At 53.8% G+C, this 15,105-nt stretch overlaps 1 protein-coding gene across 1 annotated transcript; it reads right to left on the bottom strand.

Annotated features, from left to right (window-relative positions):
• Nucleotides 1-206: 206 nt before the first annotated feature.
• On the bottom strand, nucleotides 207-14,890 carry LOC311373420 (plasma membrane calcium-transporting ATPase 1-like; the record flags this gene model as incomplete). The annotated part of the gene is made up of 11 exons (XM_084490202.1): nucleotides 207-554; nucleotides 1,736-1,924; nucleotides 2,342-2,449; nucleotides 2,705-2,916; nucleotides 3,342-3,555; nucleotides 3,718-3,909; nucleotides 9,608-9,714; nucleotides 10,433-10,520; nucleotides 12,780-12,959; nucleotides 13,608-13,845; nucleotides 14,649-14,890. Coding segments are annotated over 11 exons (2,118 nt in total), but the record flags the coding sequence as incomplete, so codon positions are not given.
• Between the last annotated feature and the right edge of the window lie 215 nt (nucleotides 14,891-15,105).

Here is a 15,105-nt window from a genome sequence, read left to right as displayed (position 1 = left end):
GTTCGTGGCTCCGCCCCGGGCCGATCAAAGTAGACGCTCACACAGAACACACCAGAACACACCAGAACACACTCCCAACAAGGGGCCGAACACACACAGTTTGGAGTCCTCCAATGGGAATGGTCCAAACGTCGAGGGGGCGTTCCGGTTGGCCGGCTCAGCATTGTCACCACTGACCCCGCCCCCGCGTGGGCGGAGCCGGCTCCTCAGAGGGAGGTCTCCAGACTGTGGAGGGGGCTCCCGGGGCAGGGGGAGGGGCCTGAGGAGGAGGGAGGGGGCGGGGCTCCGAGGTGCAGTGGGCGGATCCTCTCCAGCGCGTTGTTGTTGTTCTGATTGGGTGAGGCCAGGGAATGGGGCGGGGCCACAGAGTTGCGCTTGGTGGGGGCGTCGTCGTCGTCGGCCCCGTTGTCGTCGATGAGCGGGATGTGGGGCTCCGAGTCCTCGATGCGGAACTCCGGGTGGGTCATGAAGTTGTGGATGGAGCTGCGGGACTCGGGCGTCTCCAGGCCCTCGTAGGGGGACATGGTGTCCCGGAAGGCATTCACCACCCGGATCTGAGGAGGAGGAGGAGCACACGCCAGACCTGAGACCGTCGCACGGCTCCTAGAACCTTCTAGAGGCTTTTAGACCTCCATGACCTTCACAGCTCCATGACCTTCACAGCTCCATGACCTTCACAGCTCCTAGACCTTCACAGCTCCTAGAACCTTCTAGAGACTTTTAGACCTCCATGACCTTCACAGCTCCATGACCTTCACAGCTCCTAGACCTTCACAGCTCCTAGAACCTTCTAGAGACTTTTAGGCCTCCATGACCTTCACAGCTCCATGACCATCACAGCTCCTAGACCTTCACAGCTCCTAGACCTTCTAAACCTCCTCTTATCTCAGGGACCTGGCTGGGGGGGGCTGGCTGGTGTTTAGTTCAGAGTCTTGGGTTCAAATTGGGTTTGAACCAAAACCTCTGAACTCAACCCCAGCCAGCCCCCCCCAGCTAGGAGACCTGTGCTGTGTTCCAATATCCATCCTTCCATGAGTCCACATAAACGTAGTACACTAACCGTAGTACACTAACCGCTCTCACAGAGTGCGCTGATGTCAGCGTCGTTCCAGATCCAACACTCGAACACTCGAAATTACGATTGTGACGGCCGCCGTGGCTCCCCCCCCGCAATAAACATCCCACTTTGAACGGTGAACTCTTTACGCATAGTAGCTATAAAAAGCTATAGAAGCTACAAAATGACTCCGTTAATGCAGGCTATGTGGAAAGTGCGCCGCCGTTGGCTCCGCCCGGCTCCGCCTCTTCCTCTACGGAGCTAAGACGGCCGCCGTTGAGTACGAGAAGTGAGCATCGATCCACACTCTGTGGTTGACCGTTCTGAGGTCACCGTCCGGGTCCTTTAGGTACACTTCTTTTCGCCCCGATGTGAATCGGAACGCAGCCCGACGTACTCAAACTCAGTACACTGAGTACGGATAGCGGCATTGGAACACAGCCCTGGACCAGCGAGGGGGACCAGGGACCAGGGAGGGGGACCAGGGACCAGGGAGGGGGACCAGGGACCAGGGAGGGGGACCAGGGACCAGGGAGGGGGACCAGGGACCAGCGAGGGGGACCAGGGACCAGGGAGGGGGACCAGGGACCAGGGAGGGGGACCAGGGAGGGGGACCAGGGACCAGCGAGGGGGACCAGGGACCAGGGAGGGGGACCAGGGACCAGGGACCAGACCCACCTGGGTCTGGATGCGGTTGAGGCCGCGGCACCAGAGCACCTGGCCCCGGCGGAGCTCCATCTCGGCGTGGTCGATCTCGTCCAGGTCGTCCATCTGGTCCAGCTCCTCCTCGGGGATCTCCTCCTGCTGCGTGCCGTGGCCCGCCGTCTTCAGGAACTTCAGACGGCTGGTGGGGATGGTGGACACCAGCTGGGAGCCAATCACAACACTGCTGGTTAATACACTCCGGCTGGGAGCCAATCACAACACTGCTGGTTAATACACTCCGGCTGGGAGCCAATCACAACACTGCTGGTTAATACACTCCGGCTGGGAGCCAATCACAACACTGCTGGTTAATACACTCCGGCTGGGAGCCAATCACAACACTGCTGGTTAATACACACCAGCTGGGAGCCAATCACAACACTGCTGGTTGAACTAGAGTAAGGACTAACTCACCTGTCATTTGAACTAGAGTAAGGACTAACTCACCTGTCATTTGAACTAGAGTAAGGACTAACTCACCTGTCACTTGAACTAGAGTAAGGACTAACTCACCTGTCATTTGAACTAGAGTAAGGACTAACTCACCTGTCACTTGAACTAGAGTAAGGACTAACTCACCTGTCCCCACAGCAGCGAGCCAAAGCCCAGGAAGACGCACCACAGCCACTGCTCCGCGCTGAGACTCACACAGCTGAACGGCTTCCCCCCAAACTGCACGATAACGAACTGGAACACATTCATAACATAGTTACTGATCACTAACATAGTTACTGATACCATGGTTACTGATCAGTAAAGACTAGAGTCTGATTCATACCATGGTTACTGATCACTAAAGACTAGAGTCTGATTCATACCATGGTTACTGATCACTAAAGACTAGAGTCTGATTCATACCATGGTTACTGATCACTAAAGACATAGTAACACCTAATATCAACCTAAACATGGTTCAGGTAAGGCTCCAAACAGAGGGTCTACCTGGATGACGAAGGTGCTGAGGACGATGCTGCAGAAGATGGGGTTGTTGAACATGCCGTCGAAGACGTTCCTCTCGCCGTGGATCTTCCTGGCGTTGATCTCGTTGAAGAGCTGCATGAGGACGAAGGTGTTGAAGACGATGGTGTAGTGCTCCGAGGGAGGGGCGTGGAGTGGGGCGTTGCGGCCGGAGTCGATGTCCAGCAGCCTTTCACCTGGAGACCAGCAGAGGACAAGGTGGTGAACATTACCTACTGCAGACAGAGGTGTGTTACCTGTTAGCTGTAACGGGTGTGTTACCTGTTACAGATACAGGTGTGTTACCTGTTACAGATAGAGGTGTGTTACCTGTTACAGATACAGGTGTGTTACCTGTTACAGATACAGGTGTGTTACCTGTTACAGATACAGGTGTGATACTTGTTACCAGGTGTGTTACCTGTTACAGATACAGGTGTGTTACCTGTTACAGATACAGGTGTGATACTTGTTACCAGGTGTGTTACCTGTTACAGGTGTGTTACCTGCTACAGGTATGTTACCTGCTACAGGTGTGTTACCTGTTAGGCGGGTGGTGGGTGGTGTGGGTGGTGTCCCTGGGGGGGGGGGTGTCCCGGGGGGGGGGGGGGGGGGGGGGTACCTGCGAACAGCAGGGTGAAGATGGTGGTGAGCTGGTAGACGCCATGACCCAGGATGTTCTTCATCATGGTCCTGGAGATCAGGGGCTTGTTGCGGCCGTAGGGCTTCCTGAGCAGCAGGGCCTCAGTGGGCGGCTCCGTGGCCAGGGCCAGCGAGGCCAGTGTGTCCATGATGAGGTTCACCCATAGCATCTGCACCGCCTTCAGGGGCGAGTCCTGGGGAGGGAGGGGGAGGAGGGTGAGACAGACAGACAGACAGACCAACAGGTCGAAAGACAGGGTGGCAGACAGACATACATACAGACAGATAGACAGACAGACTGGCAGACAGAGAGACAAGAAAGACAGACAGACAGGCAGGCAGTCAGACAGGTAGACCTGTGTGATGCAGGCTCCAGTGAAGGCGACGATGACCGCCACCACGTTGACGGTGAGCTGGAACTGGAGGAACTTGGAGATGCTGTCGTAGACGTTCCTCCCCCACATCACCGCCTTCACGATGCTGGAGAAGTTATCGTCCGTCAGGATGATGTCCGACGCCTCCTTGGCCACGTCAGTACCGGCTATACCCTATAGGGGGAGACAGAATCAGTACCAGCTATACCCTATAGGAGACAGAGTCAGTACCGGCTATACCCTATAGGGGGAGACAGAGTCAGTACCAGCTATACCCTATAGGAGACAGAGTCAGTACCAGCTATACCCTATAGGGGGAGACAGAGTCAGTACCAGCTATACCCTATAGGGGGAGACAGAGTCAGTACCAGCTATACCCTATAGGAGACAGAGTCAGTACCAGCTATACCCTATAGGAGACAGAGTCAGTACCAGCTATACCCTATAGGAGACAGAGTCAGTACCGGCTATACCCTATAGGGGGAGACAGAGTCAGTACCAGCTATACCCTATAGGAGACAGAGTCAGTACCAGCTATACCCTATAGGGGGAGACAGAGTCAGTACCAGCTATACCCTATAGGGGGAGACAGAGTCAGTACCAGCTATACCCTATAGGAGACAGAGTCAGTACCAGCTATACCCTATAGGAGACAGAGTCAGTACTGGCTATACCCTATAGGAGACAGAGTCAGTACCAGCTATACCCTATAGGGGGAGACAGAGTCAGTACCAGCTATACCCTATAGGGGGAGACAGAGTCAGTACCAGCTATACCCTATAGGAGACAGAGTCAGTACCAGCTATACCCTATAGGGGGAGACAGAGTCAGTACCGGCTATACCCTATAGGAGACAGAGTCAGTACCAGCTATACCCTATAGGAGACAGAGTCAGTACCAGCTATACCCTATAGGAGACAGAGTCAGTACCAGCTATACCCTATAGGAGACAGAGTCAGTACCGGCTATACCCTATAGGAGACAGAGTCAGTACCAACTATACCCTATAGGAGACAGAGTCAGTACCAGCTATACCCTATAGGAGACAGAGTCAGTACCAGCTATACCCTATAGGAGACAGAGTCAGTACCGGCTATACCCTATAGGGGGAGACAGAGTCAGTACCAGCTATACCCTATAGGAGACAGAGTCAGTACCAGCTATACCCTATAGGAGACAGAGTCAGTACCAGCTATACCCTATAGGAGACAGAGTCAGTACCAGCTATACCCTATAGGAGACAGAGTCAGTACCGGCTATACCCTATAGGGGGAGACAGAGTCAGTACCAGCTATACCCTATAGGAGACAGAGTCAGTACCAGCTATACCCTATAGGAGACAGAGTCAGTACCAGCTATACCCTATAGGAGACAGAGTCAGTACCGGCTATACCCTATAGGAGACAGAGTCAGTACCAGCTATACCCTATAGGAGACAGAGTCAGTACCAGCTATACCCTATAGGAGACAGAGTCAGTACCAGCTATACCCTATAGGAGACAGAGTCAGTACCAGCTATACCCTATAGGAGACAGAGTCAGTACCAGCTATACCCTATAGGAGACAGAGTCAGTACCAGCTATACCCTACAGGAGACAGAGTCAGTACCAGCTATACCCTATAGGAGACAGAGTCAGTACCAGCTATACCCTATAGGAGACAGAGTCAGTACCGGCTATACCCTATAGGAGACAGAGTCAGTACCGGCTATACCCTATAGGAGACAGAGTCAGTACCAGCTATACCCTATAGGAGACAGAGTCAGTACCAGCTATACCCTATAGGAGACAGAGTCAGTACCAGCTATACCCTATAGGAGACAGAGTCAGTACCAGCTATACCCTATAGGGGGAGACAGAGTCAGTACCAGCTATACCCTATAGGAGACAGAGTCAGTACCAGCTATACCCTACAGGAGACAGAGTCAGTACCGGCTATACCCTATAGGAGACAGAGTCAGTACCAGCTATACCCTATAGGAGACAGAGTCAGTACCAGCTATACCCTATAGGAGACAGAGTCAGTACCAGCTATACCCTATAGGGGGAGACAGAGTCAGTACCAGCTATACCCTATAGGAGACAGAGTCAGTACCAGCTATACCCTATAGGAGACAGAGTCAGTACCAGCTATACCCTATAGGAGACAGAGTCAGTACCAGCTATACCCTATAGGAGACAGAGTCAGTACCGGCTATACCCTATAGGAGACAGAGTCAGTACCAGCTATACCCTATAGGAGACAGAGTCAGTACCGGCTATACCCTATAGGAGACAGAGTCAGTACCAGCTATACCCTATAGGAGACAGAGTCAGTACCAGCTATACCCTATAGGAGGAGACAGAGTCAGTACCGGCTATACCCTATAGGAGACAGAGTCAGTACCAGCTATACCCTATAGGAGACAGAGTCAGTACCAGCTATACCCTATAGGAGACAGAGTCAGTACCAGCTATACCCTATAGGAGACAGAGTCAGTACCGGCTATACCCTATAGGAGACAGAGTCAGTACCAGCTATACCCTATAGGAGACAGAGTCAGTACCGGCTATACCCTATAGGAGACAGAGTCAGTACCAGCTATACCCTATAGGAGACAGAGTCAGTACCAGCTATACCCTATAGGAGGAGACAGAGTCAGTACCGGCTATACCCTATAGGAGACAGAGTCAGTACCAGCTATACCCTATAGGAGACAGAGTCAGTACCGGCTATACCCTATAGGAGACAGAGTCAGTACCAGCTATACCCTATAGGAGACAGAGTCAGTACCAGCTATACCCTATAGGAGACAGAGTCAGTACCAGCTATACCCTATAGGAGACAGAGTCAGTACTAGCTATACCCTATAGGGGGAGACAGAGTCAGTACCAGCTATACCCTATAGGGGGAGACAGAGTCAGTACCAGCTATACCCTATAGGAGACAGAGTCAGTACCGGCTATACCCTATAGGAGACAGAGTCAGTACCAGCTATACCCTATAGGAGACAGAGTCAGTACCAGCTATACCCTATAGGAGACAGAGTCAGTACCAGCTATACCCTATAGGAGACAGAGTCAGTACCAGCTATACCCTATAGGAGACAGAGTCAGTACCAGCTATACCCTATAGGAGACAGAGTCAGTACCAGCTATACCCTATAGGAGACAGAGTCAGTACCAGCTATACCCTATAGGAGACAGAGTCAGTACCGGCTATACCCTATAGGGGGAGACAGAGTCAGTACCAGCTATACCCTATAGGAGACAGAGTCAGTACCAGCTATACCCTATAGGGGGAGACAGAGTCAGTACCAGCTATACCCTATAGGAGACAGAGTCAGTACCAGCTATACCCTATAGGGGGAGACAGAGTCAGTACCAGCTATACCCTATAGGAGACAGAGTCAGTACCAGCTATACCCTATAGGAGACAGAGTCAGTACCAGCTATACCCTATAGGAGACAGAGTCAGTACCAGCTATACCCTATAGGGGGAGACAGAGTCAGTACCAGCTATACCCTATAGGAGACAGTCAGTACCAGCTATACCCTACAGGAGACAGAGTCAGTACCAGCTATACCCTATAGGAGACAGAGTCAGTACCAGCTATACCCTATAGGAGACAGAGTCAGTACCAGCTATACCCTATAGGAGACAGTCAGTACCAGCTATACCCTACAGGAGACAGAGTCAGTACCAGCTATACCCTATAGGAGACAGAGTCAGTACCAGCTATACCCTATAGGAGACAGAGTCAGTACCAGCTATACCCTATAGGAGACAGAGTCAGTACCAGCTATACCCTATAGGAGACAGAGTCAGTACCAGCTATACCCTACAGGAGACAGAGTCAGTACCAGCTATACCCTATAGGAGACAGAGTCAGTACCAGCTATACCCTATAGGAGACAGAGTCAGTACCAGCTATACCCTATAGGAGACAGAGTCAGTACCAGCTATACCCTATAGGAGACAGAGTCAGTACCAGCTATACCCTATAGGAGACAGAGTCAGTACCAGCTATACCCTATAGGAGACAGAGTCAGTACCGGCTATACCCTATAGGAGACAGAGTCAGTACCAGCTATACCCTATAGGAGGAGACAGAGTCAGTACCAGCTATACCCTATAGGGGGAGACAGAGTCAGTACCAGCTATACCCTATAGGAGACAGAGTCAGTACCGGCTATACCCTATAGGAGACAGAGTCAGTACCGGCTATACCCTATAGGGGGAGACAGAGTGTGTGTATATATTATGTGTGTGTGTGTGCATGTATATGTGTGTGCGAGCGTGTGCGTATGTATGTGTGTCTGTGTTCTTGTGTGTGTGTGTGTGTGTGCTTGTGTGTGCGCCTGTGTGTGTGCGTCTGTGTGCGTGCGTGTGTGCCTGTGTGTGCGTGCGTGTGTGCCTGTGTGTGCGCCTGCGTGTGCGCCTGTGTGTGTGCGTCTGTGTGTGCGCCTGTGTGTGTGCGTCTGTGTGTGCGCCTGTGTGTGTGTGTGTGTGTGTGTGTGTGTGTGTGTGGCGGCCCGTCTCCTGTCACAGCTCCCTCAGAGGGTTAGTTTGTTGCCGGGAGCAACAAGCTCCCTGTCAGTCTCCTGTCTGACGAGAGAGGCTGTACCATGTGACTGCAGGGTTCATCATGTGACAGCTGCTGTCATCTGCTGACGGTGACCTCTGGCGTGGAGCTAACTGGGGGTCTCCCAGTGTGGTGACCTCTGGCGTGGGGCTAACTGGGGGTCTCCCAGTGTGGTGACCTCTGGCGTGGGGCTAACTGGGGGTCTCCCAGTGTGGTGACCTCTGGCGTGGGGCTAACTGGGGGTCTCCCAGTGTGGTGACCTCTGGCGTGGGGCTAACTGGGGGTCTCCCAGTGTGGTGACCTCTGGCGTGGGGCTAACTGGGGGTCTCCCAGTGTGGTGACCTCTGGCGTGGGGCTAACTGGGGGTCTCCCAGTGTGGTGACCTCTGGCGTGGGGCTAACTGGGGGTCTCCCAGTGTGGTGAGGCTGAACGCTTCCTTGCGAGTCGTGTCCTACGGAGACGAGGCTTAGTGCTGCCTAGCGATCGTAGCGTTCACAGTTTGGAACGACTTGCTAGTGTGGAAGCGCTTCCGCTTTTTAATACTGCTCCAGTGGTAACTATTGTCATATTTTAATTGGTGAAATTGTTATTGGATACAGTAGTTTGTTTAAACAACAGCTACGTTCATATTAAAATAAATCAATCCATGCAATACAGCCTCATTACGTTGCAAAAACGTAAAAAAAAAAAATCGCACAGGTCTTTAGGCTTAATTGTTTACATTTACATGATTCATCTAAAGCAATACGTCACGAAATATTTCTGAAAACGTTCAAATAACTTCACTTGTGTAAAGCAATGTTTTAAACACCCGCGCAGCATGTGAACGCAAAGGATTGTGGGGATTTTGGCTCGTTGAGAATGCATTGATGCGTCCTTGAAAAATCTCGGAATTCTCAAAAACAAAGGACGCGAAAAGGGCGCGAATCTCCGTGTTCTCAACATCGGAGCAGCGCTGGTCGGTGTTCTGAAACAATCAGAGACATGTGGTCCCTCTGTCCCCTCAGAGACATGTGGTCCCTCTGTCCCCTCAGAGACATGTGGTCCCTCACTATTTTACTAACATGTTAACGTGTAAACCTGCCCTTTTACATTAGCTTCTAGTTTAGCCTAGGTCCAGGTGGCTGCTAGGCTAGGCTAGGTCCAGGTGGCTGCTAGGCTAGGCTAGGTCCAGGTGGCTGCTAGGCTAGGCTAGGTCCAGGTGGCTGCGAGGCTAGGCTAGGTCCAGGTGGCTGCGAGGCTATGCTAGGCTAGGCTAGGCTAGGTCCAGGTGGCTGCGAGGCTATGCTAGGCTAGGCTAGGTCTTACCATGGCGAATCCGACGTCAGCCTTCTTGAGGGCGGGGCCGTCGTTGGTCCCGTCTCCGGTCACCGCCACCACCTGCCGCTGCTCCATCACCGTGCTGTCGATGATGCCTGCAGGATGACATCACCGTGACATCACCATGACATCACCAGGAAAGCATGATGACATCACGAGGACACCGTGGATCTGTGGATCCAGGTTCTAGATGTGTCTAGGTTCTAGATGTATCGTGTATCTAGGTTCTAGATGTATCTGTATCTAGGTTCTAGATGTGTCTAGGTTCTAGATGTGTCTGTATCTAGGTTCTAGATGTGTCTGTATCTAGGTTCTAGATGTGTCTAGGTTCTAGATGTGTGTATCTAGGTTCTAGATGTGTCTAGGTTCTAGATGTGTCTAGGTTCTAGGTGTATCGTGTATCTAGGTTCTAGATGTATCTGTGTATCTAGATGTATCTGTGTATCTAGGTTCTAGATGTGTCTGTATTTCTAGATGTGTCTGTATTTCTAGATGTGTCTGTATTTCTAGATGTATCTGTGTATCTAGGTGTATCTGTGTATCTAGGTGTATCTGTGTATCTAGGTTCTAGATGTGTGTATCTAGGTTCTAGATGTGTCTGTATTTCTAGATGTGTCTGTATTTCTAGATGTATCTGTGTATCTAGGTGTATCTGTGTATCTAGGTTCTAGATGTGTGTATCTAGGTTCTAGATGTATCTGTGTATCTAGGTTCTAGATGTATCGTGTATCTAGGTGTATCTGTGTATCTAGGTTCTAGATGTGTGTATCTAGGTTCTAGATGTGTGTATCTAGGGGAAGGGGAGGGACCAACCTTTCACCAGAGTGTGTTTGTCAGTGGGAGACGATCGAGCCAGGACTCTCAGCTTGGGCCAAACCTTATCGATACGCTCCTGCTCTATCTGAGAGAGAGAGAGAGAGAGAGAGAGAGAGAGAGAGAGAGAGAGAGAGAGAGAGAGAGAGAGCGTTGGAGGATACTAGTACTGCGTCAGAGGGTACTTGTACTGCGTCGGAGGGTACTAGTACTGCGTTGGAGGGTACTAGTACTGCGTCGGAGGGTACTAGTACTGCATTGGAGGGTACTAGTACTGCGTCGGAGGGTACTAGTACTGCGTCGGAGGGTACCAGTACTGCGTTAGAGGGTACTAGTACTGCATTAGAGGGTACCAGTACTGCGTCGGAGGGTACCAGTACTGCATTGGAGGGTACCAGTACTGCGTTGGAGGGTACCAGTACTGCGTCGGAGGGTACTTGTACTGCGTTGGAGGGTACTAGTACTGCGTCGGAGGGTACCAGTACTGCGTTGGAGGGTACTAGTACTGCGTTGGAGGGTACTTGTACTGCGTCAGAGGGTACTAGTACTGCGTTGGAGGGTACTAGTACTGCGTCGGAGGGTACTAGTACTGCGTCGGAGGGTACTAGTACTGCATTGGAGGGTACTAGTACTGCGTCGGAGGGTACTAGTACTGCGTCGGAGGGTACCAGTACTGCGTTGGAGGGTACTAGTACTGCGTCGGAGGGTACTAGTACTGCGTCGGAGGGTACTAGTACTGCATTGGAGGGTACTAGTACTGCGTCGGAGGGTACTAGTACTGCGTCGGAGGGTACCAGTACTGCGTTAGAGGGTACTAGTACTGCGTCGGAGGGTACTTGTACTGCGTCAGAGGGTACTAGTACTGCGTCGGAGGGTACTAGTACTGCATTGGAGGGTACTAGTACTGCGTCGGAGGGTACTAGTACTGCGTCGGAGGGTACCAGTACTGCGTTAGAGGGTACTAGTACTGCATTAGAGGGTACCAGTACTGCGTCGGAGGGTACCAGTACTGCATTGGAGGGTACCAGTACTGCGTTGGAGGGTACCAGTACTGCGTCGGAGGGTACTTGTACTGCGTTGGAGGGTACTAGTACTGCGTCGGAGGGTACCAGTACTGCGTTGGAGGGTACTAGTACTGCGTTGGAGGGTACTTGTACTGCGTCAGAGGGTACTAGTACTGCGTTGGAGGGTACTAGTACTGCGTCGGAGGTACCAGTACTGCGTCGGAGGGTACTAGTACTGCGTCGGAGGGTACCAGTACTGCGTCGGAGGGTACTAGTACTGCGTTGGAGGGTACTAGTACTGCGTCGGAGGTACCAGTACTGCGTCGGAGGGTACTAGTACTGCGTCAGAGGGTACCAGTACTGCGTCGGAGGGTACTAGTACTGCGTTGGAGGGTACTAGTACTGCGTTGGAGGGTACTTGTACTGCGTCAGAGGGTACTAGTACTGCGTTGGAGGGTACTAGTACTGCGTTGGAGGGTACTTGTACTGCGTTGGAGGGTACTTGTACTGCGTCAGAGGGTACTAGTACTGCGTCGGAGGGTACTAGTACTGCGTCGGAGGGTACCAGTACTGCGTCGGAGGGTACTAGTACTGCATTAGAGGGTACTAGTACTGCGTTGGAGGGTACTAGTACTGCGTCGGAGGGTACTAGTACTGCATTAGAGGGTACTAGTACTGCGTTGGAGGGTACTAGTACTGCGTCGGAGGGTACTAGTACTGCATTAGAGGGTACTAGTACTGCGTTGGAGGGTACTAGTACTGCGTTGGAGGGTACTAGTACTGCGTTGGAGGGTACTAGTACTGCGTTGGAGGGTACTAGTACTGCGTTGGAGGGTACCAGTACTGCGTTAGAGGGTACTAGTACTGCGTTAGAGGGTACTAGTGTTAGAGGGTACTAGTACTGCGTTGGAGGGTACTAGTACTGCATTGGAGGGTACTAGTACTGCGTTAGAGGGTACTTGTACTGCGTTAGAGGGTACTAGTACTGCGTTGGAGGGTACTAGTACTGCGTTAGAGGGTACTTGTACTGCGTTAGAGGGTACTAGTACTGCGTTAGAGGGTACTAGTACTGCGTTAGAGGGTACCAGTACTGCGTTGGAGGGTACTTGTACTGCGTTAGAGGGTACTAGTACTGCGTTGGAGGGTACTAGTACTGCGTCGGAGGGTACTAGTACTGCGTTGGAGGGTACTTGTACTGCGTTAGAGGGTACTAGTACTGCGTCGGAGGGTACTAGTACTGCGTCGGAGGGTACCAGTACTGCGTCGGAGGGTACTTGTACTGCGTTAGAGGGTACTAGTACTGCGTTAGAGGGTACCAGTACTGCGTCGGAGGGTACTTGTACCTCGTTCAGCTCGTTGCGGATCCTGCGGTTGAACTCCCGCCCCTCCATGCACAGGAAGTCGTCGCCGGGGTTGAGGATTCCGCACTTGAGGGCGATGGCGCGGGCCGTGTTGATGTTGTCCCCGGTTACCATGCGCACCGTGATGCCGGCGCGCTGGCACTGCCTGATGGCCTCCGGGACCTGGGGCAGAGGGCAGAGGTCAGAGGGCAGAGGTCAGACCAAGTGAGGAGGACTCTTATTCTGTCCAAACAGACGATAGACGCACTGCAACAATGAGGACTTTTATTTTGAAAGCACAGATGTTAGATTAGGTGCAGATAGGAGGACTTTTATTTTTGTAAACTTGGCTGGAGACTAGGGATTACCACTTTTATTGTGTAAACCAGATGCTAGGCTAAGACATGTGAGGAGGGCTCTTATTGTGTAAACCAGACGCTAGGCGAGGAGGGCTTTTATTGTGTAAACCAGATGCCAGGCGCGGAGGGCTCTTATTGTGTAAACCAGACGCTAGGCTAAGACATGTGAGGAGGGCTCTTATTGTGTAGGCGCGGGGGGCTCTTATTGTGTAGACCAGGCGCGGGGGGCTCTTATTGTGTAGGCGCGGGGGGCTCTTATTGTGTAGGCGCGGGGGGCTCTTATTGTGTAGGCGCGGGGGGCTCTTATTGTGTAGGCGCGGGGGGCTCTTATTGTGTAGACGCTAGGCGCAGGGGGCTCTTATTGTGTAGGCGCGGGGGGCTCTTATTGTGTAGACGCTAGGCGCGGGGGGCTCTTATTGTGTAGGCGCGGGGGGCTCTTATTGTGTAGGCGCGGGGGGCTCTTATTGTGTACCTCGGGCCTGACGGGGTCCTCGATGCCCACCACGCAGACGCAGGTGAGCGCCGTCAGGACGGCGGCCTCGTTGTCCCAGTCGGGCTCCCCGTCGGCGGGGGGGAAGTCGCGGTAGGCCAGGCAGATGGTCCTCAGGCCCTCCGACGCCATGGGCTCCACCACCTGCTCCATCACCGCCTCGCACTCCCGCGGCCCGAAGGCCTTCGCCTCGCCGCTGGCCGTCAGGATCTTACAGCACCTGGACCAGGACCAGGACCAGGTGAGACCCCGGACCAGGACCAGGTGAGACCTCCCCGGACCAGGACCAGGTGAGACCCCCAGACCAGGACCAGGTGAGACCCCCCCGGACCAGGACCAGGTGAGACCCCCCCAGACCAGGACCAGGTGAGACCCCGGACCAGGACCAGGTGAGGACCCCCCCGGACCAGGACCAGGACCAGGTGAGACCCCCCCAGACCAGGACCAGGTGAGACCCCCCCGGACCAGGACCAGGTGAGACCCCTGACCAGGACCAGGTGAGGACCCCCCCGGACCAGGACCAGGTGAGACCCCCCCGGACCAGGACCAGGTGAGACCCCCCCGGACCAGGACCAGGTGAGGACCCCCCCGGACCAGGACCAGGTGAGACCCCCCCGGACCAGGACCAGGTGAGACCCCCCCTGACCAGGACCAGGTGAGACCCCCCCGGACCAGGACCAGGTGACCCCCCCAGACCAGGACCAGGTGAGACCCCCCCGGACCAGGACCAGGTGAGACCCCCCCAGACCAGGACCAGGTGAGACCCCCCCGGACCAGGACCAGGTGAGACCCCCAGGACCACATCACACTAAACTAGACTAGAACCAGATACTAGACTACTTCCATGACAACACCCCCCCCCCCCCCCCCCCCCCATGGTCTGACCCCCCCCCCCCTCCATGGTCTGACCCCTGACCCTCCATGGTCTGACCCCCCCCTGACCCTCCATGGTCTGACCCCTGACCCTCCATGGTCTGACCCCCCCCTGACCCTCCATGGTCTGACCCCTGACCCCTGACCTACTTCTTGAGCAGGATCTCGGAGGCCCCCTTGCTGAACATCTGGTAGCCCCCGTCGGCGTTGCGCAGCACGGTGCTCATGGACTTGCGTACGGAGTTGAAGGTGTAGACCTTGAAGAGGCGCTCCTCGGGGATGAGGTTGCGGACGGCCTGGTAGTCCCTCTTCAGGTCCAGGCTGAAGCCCAGCAGGGCGCACTCCGTCTTGTTGCCGATCTGCCGGGGCAGGCCCCCCTCCTTCTCCGGGGCCTGGAACACAGCCGCCTCCGTCAGCCCCGGGGTGGGGTTACCCCTAACCCTAACCCTAACCCTAACCCTAACCCCACCCGGGGTTGGGTAACCCCTCGCTGAGGAGGCTTACGCTCCACAGGCATGTGTACACGTTGTATTGGGTGGAGGAGGCGTAGCTGGACTCACCATGATCTTGGTGGTGCAGTGGGTAGGTGGTGTAGTGGGTGGTGCAG

This window comes from Micromesistius poutassou (genome assembly GCF_964030765.1).
Source record: "Micromesistius poutassou genome assembly, contig: SCAFFOLD_3342, whole genome shotgun sequence".
Lineage (NCBI taxonomy): Eukaryota > Metazoa > Chordata > Actinopteri > Gadiformes > Gadidae > Micromesistius > Micromesistius poutassou.
Note: the sequence above shows the minus strand (reverse complement) of the source record. Positions and strands in the feature narration are given on the sequence as shown.